Here is a 14,829-nt window from a genome sequence, read left to right as displayed (position 1 = left end):
GCAGCGCCCGTCATCCAGGGCGGTGTGACAAACCAAGCCGCCAGGCTAGATCTCGATCCCGGACTCCGAGCCCAACGCATGCTTTGGCACCAGATGCCCCCACACCACGTCAGCACCATCTCTCCCTGGTACCGCTACACACGGTCCTGAACGCATAGTCCGGTACAACCTTTGGCACCGATGGAGGCGCCCGCACCGCATCGGCACCCTCAGTCCCCGGCACCCAGGGACAGTTCTCGGTACCATTTATAAATCAAGGTCACTATCACCGGCGCGACGTACGGTACCGAGGGAGGACCCGGCACTGCGTCGGCATCCTCAATCCCCGGCACCCAAGGACGGGCATCACCGCCGACGCTCCTCGAGGTCTCGAACACACAGCCCGATACAACATCATTGGCACCGACACACCTCGCGAACCCACTCACGTAGCCCGGTACGGGCACTGGAGCTCTCGGCACCGGGGGTCCCTCCGGTACCGCGCCATAGCCCTGATAGAGGACGTAGCTCACGCAGTCCCAGGGTTCAGATGGGCAAACGTCGCCGTAAAACCGAGGCACGTCAGAGATATTTATCTTCCTCCAGCTACTCTCCCCCCCGCCGGCCCGGCAAACGCCACTGTGACCGCTCGCCCTTGTCGCGCAGCCCATCTCCAGCGAAGGGGCAGCGCAAGAGGAGCCGACGATCCCTAAGCCCGTCTCAGACAGGGGCTGCCTCATACCCGGCACCGGGCCCGGTACCAACATGGGGGCAAGGACCATGGCAATGGCCCTACCGGGGACCCTGGCCACCACAAACAGCCCAGGGAACAGGGTCTCTGCCATCAATGAGGACCCAACCTCCTCCTCCACCTAAGAGTCCACAGGGCAATGACCAGTCGTCCGACGAAGAGTCGGACCCTATGGAAGGGCCCTCCACGGGTCCTCTGCCACAGTCGTCCTCCTCCTCTCCCCCTGACACGACATCCAGGGACCAGAGGACCCCACTCCCCGATTTCAAGGCCCACCAAGAGCTTTTAAAAAGGCTCGCGGAGAACCTAAAGATCGATCTCAAGGAGCTCTCCGAGGAGGAGGACCCTATCTTTGGCATACCAGCCTCAGCAGGCCCGTCTAGGGTAGCGCTCCCGGTTCACGACTGTGTATTGAAGCTGGTCAGACCTATCTGGGAGACCCCCGCCACGGTAGCCCCCACATCAAAAACAGCGGAGAGGAAGCAGGGTTTTGAGTACCTCTACAATCACCCAGCCCTGGGCACGCTGGTAGTGGACGCTGTTAACCAGCGGGAAAGACAAGGTGCCCAATCAAACACTCCCAAAAACAAAGAAAATAAAAAATTGGACCTTTTGGGGAGAAAGGTCTACTCAACCGCCGCACTCCAGCTCCGCATAGCCAACCATCAGGCCCTCTTGGGGCGCTATAACCTAAATCTCTGGTCTTCACTCCAGAGGTTTGCGCAGGCCCTATCCCAAGACCTCGCAGCGGATTTTAACACCTTGCTCCAGGAGGGGACAACGGTGGGGGGAGCTATGCTACAATCCGCCAGTGACGCAACAGATGCGGCGGGAAGAGCAATGGCGTCGGGCGTAGTCATGCGTCGATCGTCCTGGCTACAGTCCTCAGGCCTGTCATCCGAGGCACTACCAGTTTTCGGCCCTCCCCTTTGGCCTTTCCTCAGCTCCCAGGGTATTCACAAAGTTCATAGCGGTGGTGGCAGCCTACATGCGGCGTACAGGGGTTCAAATCTTCCCCTTCTTAGATGATTGGTTGCTTCAGGGAAAGTCCAGGGATCATGTGACAAACAGCTTAACCCTGACGTGCGCAACATGCAACCGGCTGGGGCTGCTCATCAATGAGCAGAAGTCCACGCTGACCCCTGTACAGCACATAGAATTCATCGGGGCCGCCTTAGATGCAGTGCAGGCCAGAGCCTTCCTCCCACAACCTCGGTTCCAAACCATGACCGCCATCATTTCCGAGTTACAGAGGTCCCCCACAACGACAGCCAGGCACTGCCTCCAGCTGTTGGGACACATGGCGGCATGCACATACGTGGTGAGGCTGGCTCGCCTCAGGCTCAGGCCCCTTCAGGGGTGGTTAGCCTCAGTTTACGCCCCGGCCAGACACTCACTGAGCAGGGTAGTCACTGTCCCACCCCAGGTTCTAGCGTCCCTGAACTGGTGGACAGACCCGAGACAGATAATGAACGGAGTCCCATTTGCAGACCTGGTTCCCTCTGTAACACTGATTACAGATGCTTCTGATGTTGGTTGGGGGGCCCACATGAGCCGCGACCTCAGTACACAAGGTCGATGGTCACTACAGGAGCGGAGCCTCCACATAAACATTCGAGAGCTCCAGACAGTCCTCCTAGCCTGCAATGTTTTTCTCAGATTCCTGAAGGGCAGGGCGGTGCAGGTCCTCACAGACAACACCGCAGCGATGTTTTACATCAACAGACGGGGGAAGCACGCTCCTCGGCCTTGTGCCAGGAGGCGATTCAACTGTGGGACCTTGCGGTGAGGTACGATTTTCATCTGGTTGCCTCTCACCTCCCAGGGGTGAGGAACGACGAGGCGGACCGCCTCAGCAGGTCGTTCTTACCCCGCCACGAATGGTCACTTCACGGGGAGGTCATAGCGTTTCTTTTCCGCAAGTGGGGTGTTCCCCATCTGGACCTGTTTGCAATGACACAGAACAAGAAATGCCCGAGATTCTGCTCACTACGCGGCCGCGAACAGGGCTCCATTTCGGACGCTTTCCTGATAGACTGGTCGGGGCCACTACTGTATGCTTTTCCCCGGTTCCACTGCTTTCCAAGGTCCTCTTGAAAATCAAGAGGGACAGAGCGGACATTATCCTGATCGCGCCGGCATGGCCAAGACACAGCACTGGTACAGTATGCTGCTCGACCTGTCCATCGTCAGGCCGATCCCGCTCCCGAGGCTCTACGACCTCCTCTCCCAGGACCAGGGTCGCCTGCTCCACCCGGACCTGGACTCCCTCCACCTGACTGCATGGAGGCTCTGTGGTTAGCAGAGGGAGAAAGAGCTTGCTCGGAGCAAGTCCAGCGCATCCTCTTGGGAAGCAGGAAGCCCTCCACTCAGGTTGTATACCGGGCAAAGTGGAAACATTTCAGTTGCTGGGCCCAGTCACGGAGCATCCCGCCGCTGGGCTTTACCATACAAGCCATTCTGGAGTACCTGCTACACCTAAAGACACAGGGCCTGGCCCTGGCCTCTCTGAGGGTACACCTGGCGGCCATCTCAGCCTTCCATTGCCCCGTGGAAGGGGGGTCTATCTTCTCTCACCCAATGTCCATCAGGTTCCTCAAAGGGATAGAGAGGCTATTCCCGCAAGTTCGCGACCCATTGCCTCTCTGGGACTTAAACATGGTCCTTACTATTCTCACAGGACCCCCCTTCGAGCCTATGGCTACATGCCCACTGCTCGTCCTTTCCTGGAAGGTAGCCTTCCTAGTAGCCATTACATCGGCTAGGAGGGTCTCCGAGTTAAGAGCCTTGACCTCGGAGCCCCCCTACACGGTCTTTTATACGGATAAAGTGCGACTGAGACCCCACCCGGCCTTCCTGCCTAAGGTGGTGTCCCAGTTTCATTATAACCAGGATATCTTCCTCCCCGTGTTCTTTCCTAAACCACACGGTTTGGAGGAGGAGCGGAGATGGCACTCACTGGACGTCAGGCGAGCCTTGGCCTTCTACATCGACCGGACCGGACCGTTCCGGAAGTCCACGCAACTGTTCGTGGCAGTCGCGGACTGCATGAAGGGCTCACCTGTCTCCACCCAGCGCATCTCCGCACCTGTTATGAGAGGGCGAAGGTGCTGCTCCCGGGACCGGTAACGGTGCACTCAACCAGAGCCCAGGCCTCCTCGGTGGCCTTCCTGGAACGAGTTCCCCTGCAGGATATCTGCAGAGTTGCAACTTGGTCATCGGTCCACACTTTCACCTCTCACTACGCCATCGTGCAGCAGGCAAGAGAGGACGCAGCCGTCGGCAGAGCCGTGCTGAGAAGGGCCTCTCACCAGTGACTCCTTCCCGCCACCAAAGGTATGGCTATCTAATCACCTATAGTGGAATGCATATGAGCAACCACTCGAAGAGAGAAAACAGGGTTACTTACCAGTAACTGTTGTTCTTCGAGATGTGTTGCTCATATCCATTGCACACCCACCCTCCATCCCCACTGTCAGAGTCGGCAGAAAGAAGGGACTGAGGGCCCGCGTGGTCGGCAGCACCCTATACGCTGCGCTATGCGCGCGCCACTCCAAGGGGCACTGGAGCCGACCCACCAGGGTTGCTAGGGCAAAACTTCCGCAGACTCATGCACGGGGCGCGCACTCACCTATAGCGGAATGGATATGAGCAACGCATCTCGAAGAACAACAGTTACTGGTAAGTAACCCTGTTTTTTCCCATGTACTGCAGGTTTATAGGAGTGTTTTATTGAAAAATAGTCCCACAGAGATCACATCAGACAATACAAATGCAACCCAAGATGTGGAGATGACAGATGGTGGTAAGTTTGTAAAGATAACCTGCTGTTTTAAAACTTCTATTTAAATGGGTTTAAAAGAACTAATGGATAGTGTAAAAACCGTTATTATAGTTGCATCTATTTACGAAAAGGAAAATATTAGCATTTTGTTTTATATAAACCTATTAAATGCAACTGCATTGAATAAGGAGACAGACACTGATAGCCAGATGCTATGTAGGCTAGGATATGGGAAATGCATTTCCCAATTGAAACAAATAGGATAGAACTTCATAACAGCTTCAGGAATCCCTATTTTTAAATTAGGTTGGTTGAACAGTAACTTTTTTAAAATGAGCAGCTGATATTTCTATCTAATCGCAGCTCTCTTGATACTTACAACACTTAATAAATGGAGAGAGAGTGAGAGATGGGATATTCCAAAGGCTGATCAAAACATCTTTTTAAAATGTCAGAAGGAAGATTGGTTTGATTCAATTCTTCAGGAGGGCTCAATGAAGAGCTCTCACACTGAAACACTTACCGCCTTTACATAGGTATGAGTCTTGGCTTTAATGTGTCTTCTCTTTTGGTTTTTTGTGAAGGATGTGGAAAAATTTCTAAATGTGGGTTTTCTTGTCTAAAGCATTTTTCTTTCCCCAAGATCCAACATAGATTGTTCCAGGTGGTGCTGTGTAAATTTGTCTCTGCTGCCACACAATGCACTTCATCAAAATAAGGCATATTAAGCATTACAAACAATAAAAGTTATCAACAGCAATCTAATTTATCCAGAAAAGTTATTCTTAGTTGGTCTATACCCCATATAATCATTTTGGGGTCTGTATAATCTTGTCAGTGAGAGATGTTGAACCACTGACCTTAGAACACTGTGACTCTTGACATCAGCTCAACAAGCTAGAGAGACCTCATAGAAGTCTGGGTCTTTACATGACAGCAGCATACTAGAATTGCTGACCAGTAATTTCAAAGAGATCAGAGTCCTGACATTAGCCCAGCAAGTTAGAGTTCTTCTTTGAGTGCTGTCCCTGAGGGTGCTCCACTTCAGGTGTTGGTGCATCCCTCTCAGTTCCTTCTCAACCATCCCAGGCCTGAGTCAGAGTTCTGCAGCACTGTCCCTGACAGAAAAACCAATGATCAAATAGTTAGATTTAGTATTAGCTTAACCGCAGTTTTTAGTCACAGATAGCTTAGTTTTAGTATAAGGCATAGATCTTTATATTTAAAAAAAAAAAAAAAAAAAGCTTTTTCCTTTAAAATTATTAAATATATCCTTTAAGAAAAGGAGACATTAATCCAAAATGCCTGGATCACCAGGTTTCAAAAGACATGATTCCTGCAGAGACGCAATCACGGTCTCCAACAGACATTCCTTGTGCGTCAGGTGCCTCAGAGAAGGGCATGTTACATCCAAGTGCATTCACTGCATGAATCTAAAGGCGAGAGCCAGGCATAATAGAGATCTGCACTTGAAGCCGATCCTCCTGGGAAAAATTTGTCAAACCCACCTTAGAACTAGATTCCGACAGAGGAAAAAGGCAGGGATAAGGCTCAACCCTCCATAAAACCGAGGAAAAGAGCCCAGACCTCGCCTAACACAGACACACAAAAAAGAAAGCGTCTCCAGCTAAGTCTTTGCCCTCTGTGCCAACTTCAGCATGAGTGAGCACATTTGATGCTTTGGGCACCTCTGATAACACCCACACCAAGAAGCCAGTGGCACCGAGTCGAAAACCGGAGTCCGCTATGGCACCATCAACACCGATGAAGACAGGGTTCAGCTGTGTCACCATCCAGCCTTACTGCCAATGGTGGTCTCACAGTTCCATAGCAACCAAGCCATTTTCCTGCCAGTTTTCTTTCTGAAGCCACACAAAAATTCAGAAGAGCAGCAGCTTCGCTCATGAGTTGTTAAGGCAGGTCCTTGCCTTCTACATTGAGAGGACTAAACTGTTCTGCAGATCCATGCAACTCTTTGTGGCAATAGCAGAGCAGATGAAAGGCCTACCAGTTTCAGCCCAGAGAATTTCATCCTGGATAACCTCTTATATTCATGCATGCTACGAGCAGGTGAACGTTTCACCTCTTGCCATCCTGACCACTCATTCCACGAGGACTCAGGCCTCTTCAGCAGCATTTCTGGCCCAGGTTCCAATCCAAGACATCTGGTCGTCAGTGCATACCTTTTTCTCTGACTACACCATCACCCAACAGGCTCGAGATGATGCCAATTTGGGAAAGCAGTGTTACAGTCCATCAGTCCATGAAATCCAAGTCCACCTCTTGGGTACTGCTTGTGAGACACAAGTGGACTGAACATGAGTAAGCACTTGAAGAAGAAAAAAATGGTCTCTAACCTTTCTGTAACAGTTGTTTTTTGAGATGGGTTGCTCAAGTCCGTTTCACAACTCACCCTCCTTGCTCCTCTGTTGGCGTTAGCTGGCAAGAAGGAACTGAGAGGATGCATAAGTGCATGGCACCAGAGAGATCTAGAGCTTACATGCCCCCTCCGTGGATACCACTGAGGGAAAAATCTCAGGCAACAGTGCATGCAGCACGTGCGCACCTAACGTGCAATGGACACAAGCAACACATCTCAAGGAACAACAGTTACGGAAAGGTTGGTAATCATTCTTTTATTATTAGAAAATGGTGAATGATGCCTTTCTTTATTAGATTAGATTTTTTGCTTGTAATTTGTGTCAAGCTGCGATGGACACTGGAATTAAATTAAAATGCAAAAAAACCCAGAATTTTAAAATGGTTCTCTTGTTAATTAAATAAAACTTACCTTAAACTGTTGGGGACACAAGAAAAAAAGTATGTTTATCAAAACATGTTTTGCATTTAAAGCTAATTGATTTGTTAAACAGAGGAAGTATTATCTATAGTTAGAACTGAACTGATTGTTTCCAGTCACCATGTTCTTCAAGATCTTAGAATTACACCTTATCTTACACCTCATTTGTATTTATAGATTGGAAGAGGAAAACAAGCTTTCCTTCTTTTTTCAACTCCCAGTCAGTTTCTTAACTCTGAATTAACTAATCATTGAACTGAATTAGTTTGAATAAACTGAAATTAAGAAAATAGTTTCTCTCCATCTGCCTATTGTTGTGCAAAGCTGGTTTAACACTTCATCAAGTTCTGGTTCCAGGAATTTAGCCAGTGACTTCCGTCAGTTTAGGGCATTTAGCTTTCTTTAAAACCTTGGCAGCAAACGTGTGCTGCTTGAATATTATTTTGTACTTTGAATTATTTTAATAGATTATAGGAAGTTTAGTCTTTCATATAGGTTGTCATAATTTGAAATTTGATTTCAAATAGGCTTCTTTTTTTAAAAGAAAAATATATTTAACTTAAATAAAAAATTTGATTTAAATAAAAAATCTGTTTTTATTGTTTTTTAAAATAGATTTTTATCCACCCTGTCTTCAGGGTAGATAATATCAGACCAGCAAACTTGAATTGTTGACTGTAAGTTCAAATGCCCTTTTTCTGACACCAGCCAAACAAGAGGTCCTAAGCCAGAAGAGTTGGCAATTTCCTGTGAAAAACTAGTTTAGGACAGGGCACTAGTAAATATCAGTTTAAGCTGGGAAACTGAGAAAAAATAATTGCATCATTCTCCAGAAAGTTCAGCAAGTAATTAGAATAAATCATTTCCAACTGCCTGCATCTATTCAAAGACTGAGCCTATTTCTCAGTTATCTACTACATCAGAGTTAATCTTCTGCTACATAAGGTTGCATGGCTAACTGGACCTGGACTGGTATCTACAACTCTGCATGATTTTAATGCCTTAATGCAGGGGTTCTCAAAAAAATTTTCCTGGAACCCCCTTTGAAAATATTTCAGGCAGTGACGACCCACACCCCATACCTTGCCACCTCTCTCATGCCATGCCACCGTTACTTCTGTGCTGCTGCTGGGGGTGGCACTGCCTTCAGGGCACCTGGCCAGCAGCTGCTGCTCTCCAGCCACCCAGCTCCAAAGGGCTCTGGCTATCAGCCATGCATGGGACTGACAGCCACAGTCCGGGCATGTATGGAAGCTGACAGCTGGCAAACTCCCCTACCCCACATAATAACCTCGCAACCCCTTGAGGGGTACCGACCCCCAGTTTGAGAAGCCCTGCCTTAATGCTTCAAGCCTGCATCTCTGCATTAGTCTTTTTCATATAATCAACTGTTTTTTACTTTTGTTTATATAATATTGAAAATTGAAATGAGTCATGACATGTATAACTTCCTTGAGAAAATAACAAACCAAAATGTACACAGACATTCCAATGTTCAGTATCTATAATTACATGTGTTAATATTATGCCCACTGCAGATTTATTTAGGGTTGTACAAATAAAAAATAAATCTATGAATCTACTGTCTTATGTAACCACAATTTGAATATGTTACTAAAACTAAGTGTAATGCGGTGTGCATTTTGAGTTTTCTCTCCCGTCTTGGCAATCCTCAGTGGCATGTGAGAGTGGAGAGGGTGGCTGAAAGCACGCAGGATGTTCTTTTGCATAGTTCCATAGTCCGTGCATGCAAAACACATGCTTTTGGTTGGTTGGCTATGGGTCTGCTTTGCTCCATGGGCTTCTTCCACATACCTTTATTCCCTGTATGCTGTCGCTTCCTCAGACACAAGATGATGCAATACTCATTCACATGACAACACTCAGTAGAATTGGTGAACACTCTGCCCTATTTCAGTCTCTGCTAGCCAATGGTTAATTTGCTGTTTTATTCCTATTCCAGATGATGCATAAATGTTAAATAAAACCAAACCAAGGTGCTTTGCCATTTATCCTTATCCTTTTATTTGTGATCCTTTAGCCAGTTTTCAAACCATGTGACAATATTTCTGTCCAAATGCAGGTGAACTAATTTTTCACTTAAATCATCACTTCAATGCCTTTTATCCAATATCAGCATTAGTTAAGTCTCAACCCCTGTTGATGGGAAGAGATGTTACTTCCCATGTGTCACAGAGCAGATTAGTGGTAGAACGGGGAATGGAGCTTGCTTCTCCTTTCTCCAATTTTCTTAGTCGCTCCTGTTCCAGCATAAGGTGTCTTCATATCAGACCCTAGTTTTGTGTTTTATTAAGGTGCACTTGGTTTACATACATTTACTTCCATGAAAATAATTTTTGTTCCTCTTGTTAGCAAACAATTTAGAGATTAAAATTACTGCTAATAGAAGGCTGTAGTCAACAGTGATCCAAGTTAATTTTGGAGTTAGTAAATGATAGAACGGTAGCAGTAACCAGGCTTTCTGTGTAACTACCACTGTTTCCACTGAATGCCACATTGTAAACATAATGTACAATATTCCAGAATCATCATTTTTTACTGTGGAGGCATGAGTTAAATATTAAGCTTTACTATGCTAATTAATCAGTATAAAAGTGCACTTTAACTAAAGGTTGGCAGTTAAATCAGGCTACAGAAAATATATAGCCTGTCATGGGTTTTCATAAAACATGTTATGTGCTGTAGTAGTTAAAGCAGATCTTTCTCACAATCTTGCGCTTCTGACCACCATAAAAACAGTAGTCTTGGTCAATGTTAGTTTTACTATTGCTGTGGCTGGACTGGAGCCTCAGCAATATAAATATGTGACTAAGCATCCTGTTTTTCCTCTCTCATCAAGAAAAATGGTAACTCCTTATAAAAGAAGAAATAACATGTTTATGGGAAAGGTGGCAGTATGGTCAGACTTTATATTTTTAGGTTTCATTTATAAATAGTTTACAAAGAGTTGATAAATGGTGGATGGTGGGTTTAAAAAAAAATTAAAAATTAATCTACTGTCATAGCATGTAAAGTACAACAGATCAGTAGGTTGTTCAGCACCTTCTACTGATGTGCTTATAACCACTCGTAGAGTGTGACTGGTTGTGTATTAGCTTGTATCTTAAAAATCGAATTTAGATTGCTGACATTAAGAGTGTTAAGTTGTGACATTTCCTTTTTTCCTACTGTGACAGACTCTCCTGGGAATGGGTGTCATTCACTTGCAAGATCAACACCAGAGAACTCCAGTGAATCAGGAAAGGAGGAGAGAGGAGATCTGATCACATTTTACAATGCAGTCTATGTGGGAAGAGTAAAATCATTTGCACTCAAATATGGTGTCACAAACCAGGATCATGTAGTACGTAAAATATTTCTAATTTTGGCTATGTTTACTAGCGTGCATGGAAGTTTTACTGCCCTTTAGAAACAAAATGTCAGTTTTTAAAAATTCACAGTGTCCTGTAGATCATAAACTTTGTAGGCTTATATATGTCCCACCTGTAAACCCACCTCTGACACTCAGCATGAAATGGATCCACCTCATCATCTGATTGTGTTTGTTTATACATGGATGCATAAATAAAATAATCACATAGTTGTGGGCTATAGCATACTGCAAAAGGAAGATTGAATGTCTGTCCTGCTAACAGGCTATCCGTTAAAACTGATCAGTGGGGGCCATATTAATATGGGACACTGAGCTGCATTTAAGGGCCCCCTCAGTTCATCTATGGGAAACAGTTGAAAAATAAAAGTTTATTTTGTGATTCCCAGGCTGAATATTGAATGAATGATTAGAATGTGACTAACAGGGAACAGAAGGTCCAGAAACAACACATTGATAAAAATGGATGTGCGTTTCATTTATTTATTATGTTAAATCTTTGAAATGTGCTTCTGGTAAATTCCTGCAGATGAATTCAGTGTGTGCCATTTTTTCTTTAAGATGGAAGCCCCTCCACTTTCCCCGTTTCCCAACATTAAACAGCAGCCAGTGTCTCCTCGGCGGATATCCCAACAACACTCTGTTTATGTTTCACCACACAAGAATGGCGCCTGCCTGACCACTCAGACTGCTCTACTATACAAGTTTAATGGGAGCCCTTCTAAGGTAAGACATTCACATAAGACCTTTAATGATTGTGAAGCTTAAAGATTTCTCCCTCTTTGAAATTTCTGACTGGCTCCAGGGTTTTTTCAGAAGAGAGTGCTATGAAGACTTTCTTCAAACTGGTCTTGCAGTTCATGAAGTGAAGGGTAAAACACTTGGTGCTCCTCAGATGAAAGGAGTTACGTCCAGAGTAGGAATATTGTTAATGTTTTCAGGCCACTTTGAAAACTAAACCAAATTGAGTAATTATAGTAGCTTGAATACTTGTTTTTAATTATAAATCCCTTCTTATTGGCAGAGTTTGAAGGACATCAACAATATGATAAAACAAGGTGAACACAGGAGTAAGAAGCGAGCAATTACGATTGACAGTGAGTCTCCAGCCAAACGACTCTGCCAGGAAAATGATGATGTCTTACTAAAACGTCTTCAGGATGTCGTCAGTGAAAGAGCAAATCACTAATGTCTATAAGGGACTGAAGCCTGCAGAGTTCATCACAGCTGGGACACAGTATTTCCAGATTTCTAGCTGTGGTGTGTACAGGCAGCTTGCTAATTCATGTGTAAAATTGTACTGTCACCTGACTTCAGTAGGAGTGTGAAAAGGAAGTGTTAAAGAACTGTGGGAACTTACAGGCTGTGATCACTCCTATGAATCTATCTGCTGATCAGCATGTTGAAATGGTTCTTTGAGCCATGTCAGGTGTTCACCCCTAACCTTCTAGTTTAGCGTTTCTGCTTTGAGCATAAGTTTGTGGTTTTTTTTTTGTTTGTTTGTTTTGATTGACTGGATGTAGGAAAGTAGCAGAGTACTTTCCTCAGCCTTTGGGGATCTATTTGCGGGGAGATACCGCAAGTGCCTTTTTTTTAGATGAAGAGCATAGACACTTACGCATTACTTTAATGTGGATCAGGAGACAACTTGTTTTACTACATGAAGGGTTAGATAAACCCATCTGTTCTTCATTCTGTATTCTGTATTATGTGAAAAAGTCACCTTTTATCAAAGTCTTGATAATGTGATTTGAACAGGGTTAATTTTTGGCTTTTATAGCTGAGTATGACTGGTAAAATGCTGTACTCCAGGTACTTTCAAGATGTCAACTAAAGTGAATGTTATGACATGGATTAAATATGTTTCTTATAGTTTGGGAGAAAAATCAAAAGTACACCTGCAGGGACCTAAATTGGATGCAGACTCCTGTGAAGATGTTTCTGGCATCCTCTTCTGAATTCAGCTTCCTCCAGAGCAGTGAATATAGCCATTGGAGACAGATCTGAAGCACTCCTGCCTTCTGCACACAACCTCTGCAGCTCTAAATATGCATACATACTGTATCTTAACTGAAAAAGGCTAGCATGTATCCATAATGGTTAAATAGTTCTGGACTTTAGCCATCAGTTATCGCTGTAACAATGTGTAATAATCAATCTAATGAACTTAAAATTTCTTGTCTTTAGGATTTTTATATTTTTTTCTGACAAGCGTACACATAGGTTGTGTAGTATCTACACAGAATGTAAGCCCAAACAGATAAGGCATGGTTTGTACATAGGATTTTTTTCATAGCTATTACAGGCATGTAGTTTTGTTCCAATGGCAATGTGTAAAATTCCAACAAAAATAACAAAACTCTTACAGCTAAAATGTTGAGAGAGAATTTTGATAGGATTATTTTATCAAGATGGGGAAAACTTAATGTTTATTCATTACTGTATATGAACAGTAATCTAATTTTAACTGTTGCGATTTTTTAAAGCTCAGATCTATAAGGTAATTTTATATTGTACTTTTCTGTTCAGTGTTGTTATTAAGCATATTGTGCTTATAAACTTGAACTGTCTTTTTAATGTATAACTCTTTTTTTATAGAGCTCCGACTATTTTACCAAGCTTTTGTTAGCTTGATTATTGAGTGCTCCAGGTTGTGGTACATCACAATTTTCAGTGGAAGGAAGAAGTTACGTTGCATATTACAGTCTCACTGAATTAATCTGATAACCGAATTGGAAATCTGATGGATGAATTGATTATAAAGAAGAGAACTTCGGTTTACATATTCACTTTGGTAATCAGCAGTGAAGGGAAAGTTGACATCCTCTAGGGTTTCGATAACAGATTAACTTTTTGAAGGTTGCCATTGGTTTTAACTTCTCTGAAAAAGGTGTTTGGCCTTTTGAAAGATTTGAGAATGAAGACTGCAATGTTTTGAAATGGCATAACAAAAGATACACTAAATTTAGTGCAGATTATAGTTAACTCCTTTTAACTATGTGACAATATTAGGGGCAGAAAAACATGATACCAACCTCCAGTTTTCAGTTACTGACCAGATGCATTTGAGCATAAGTAATTTTGGTCCTGAACCCAGCCCTGGAAAACATAACTCTGATGTGGAAAGAGATCTTGATTTAGACTTCACATATGTGGAGCCACTTGTGTTTGAATCTCTGCATGAGGGATTATATTCCTCCAGAAAACTAGGCTAGGATGGGCCTCTCACACAGTACAGATTACTCAGGAGTATTGAATGACGTGATAATTCAGTCACTTAGTTTTAATTTCTCATCATGTATAAATCTACTTTATTTCTTAAGAGGTATGCCCTCCAGACTTTCAGTTTCTCTAATCTTGAATTAAAATGATGGGGCTGAAATTCTTGTTAATCATGATTAGGTTTAGTGGTTTTTATTAAAAATTAAAGTATTGCAGTTGGATTTTTAATTCCTTTTCATAGTAAATTTGACCCAGAATGGATGCTAATGTTGATAGAGCAGAGTAAATTTTGGACTTGAACAGTTTGACAAGCTGTTAGGTTTTTACGGTTTTGTTATGGTTTAAAAGTGCCTTCAGTTGTAAATATGTATTTTATTATAAACAGTTCTTTAAAACTGTGTGATGACTGACATTGTTCTGGTTGTCTGTAGTAATTTGATAAATATGTGCCTGCTTTCCAGAGTATAATTCCATCTCTGTGCCAAATAAGTAAATGTTCATATTCCATTGTATGCAGTTATCTCCCCAGTTTTTCTTTCCATATTTTCCATATTGCTTGTACCTCTGTCAATAAATGTACCATCTCAAAGAGCACCTATAATGCTCCTACCTCAGTGACAAAGAGAAACTAAGTTTAAGAAAATAGTAAAAAGGTGAAATGTTAGAATCTTTAAAAAATTCCTGTAGCAGTCATTGGCCTTGCATATACTAGAAAGATTACCTTTGAATCATGCTTTCTATAAGTAGTGTTAAACTTAAATTGGCTTTATCTACTTCAGCAACTAAAACCCAGTGAGATGGCAGGATCCTATGATTGACAACTGTCAACCACAGATCATTTTCCTTGTGAAGACAAGGCCAGTGAGTGAAATAATACCATGCTGATGGCAGCAGGGATTAAG

The 14,829-nt window shown here is 43.9% G+C and overlaps 1 protein-coding gene across 1 annotated transcript in view; it reads left to right on the top strand.

The window, feature by feature from the left end:
* Window positions 1-14,540, top strand: part of RBL1 (RB transcriptional corepressor like 1) — a 62,781-nt gene extending 48,241 nt beyond the window's left edge. The window contains exons 19-23 of the mRNA XM_067554517.1: window positions 4,445-4,535; window positions 10,512-10,678; window positions 11,267-11,431; window positions 11,730-11,802; window positions 13,304-14,540. Coding sequence (XP_067410618.1) covers window positions 4,445-4,535; window positions 10,512-10,678; window positions 11,267-11,431; window positions 11,730-11,802; window positions 13,304-13,419 — 612 coding nt within the window. The 3' untranslated portion in view covers window positions 13,420-14,540. The remainder of the gene's footprint in view (window positions 1-4,444; window positions 4,536-10,511; window positions 10,679-11,266; window positions 11,432-11,729; window positions 11,803-13,303) is intronic.
* Window positions 14,541-14,829: the final 289 nt, after the last annotated feature.

This window comes from Emydura macquarii, unplaced genomic scaffold (genome assembly GCF_026122565.2).
Source record: "Emydura macquarii macquarii isolate MOO-44397 ecotype Brisbane River unplaced genomic scaffold, CSIRO-AGI_Emac_v2 contig_1483, whole genome shotgun sequence".
In the NCBI taxonomy this organism is placed as follows: Eukaryota; Metazoa; Chordata; order Testudines; family Chelidae; genus Emydura; species Emydura macquarii.
This window is presented reverse-complemented; position numbering and strand designations above follow the sequence as displayed.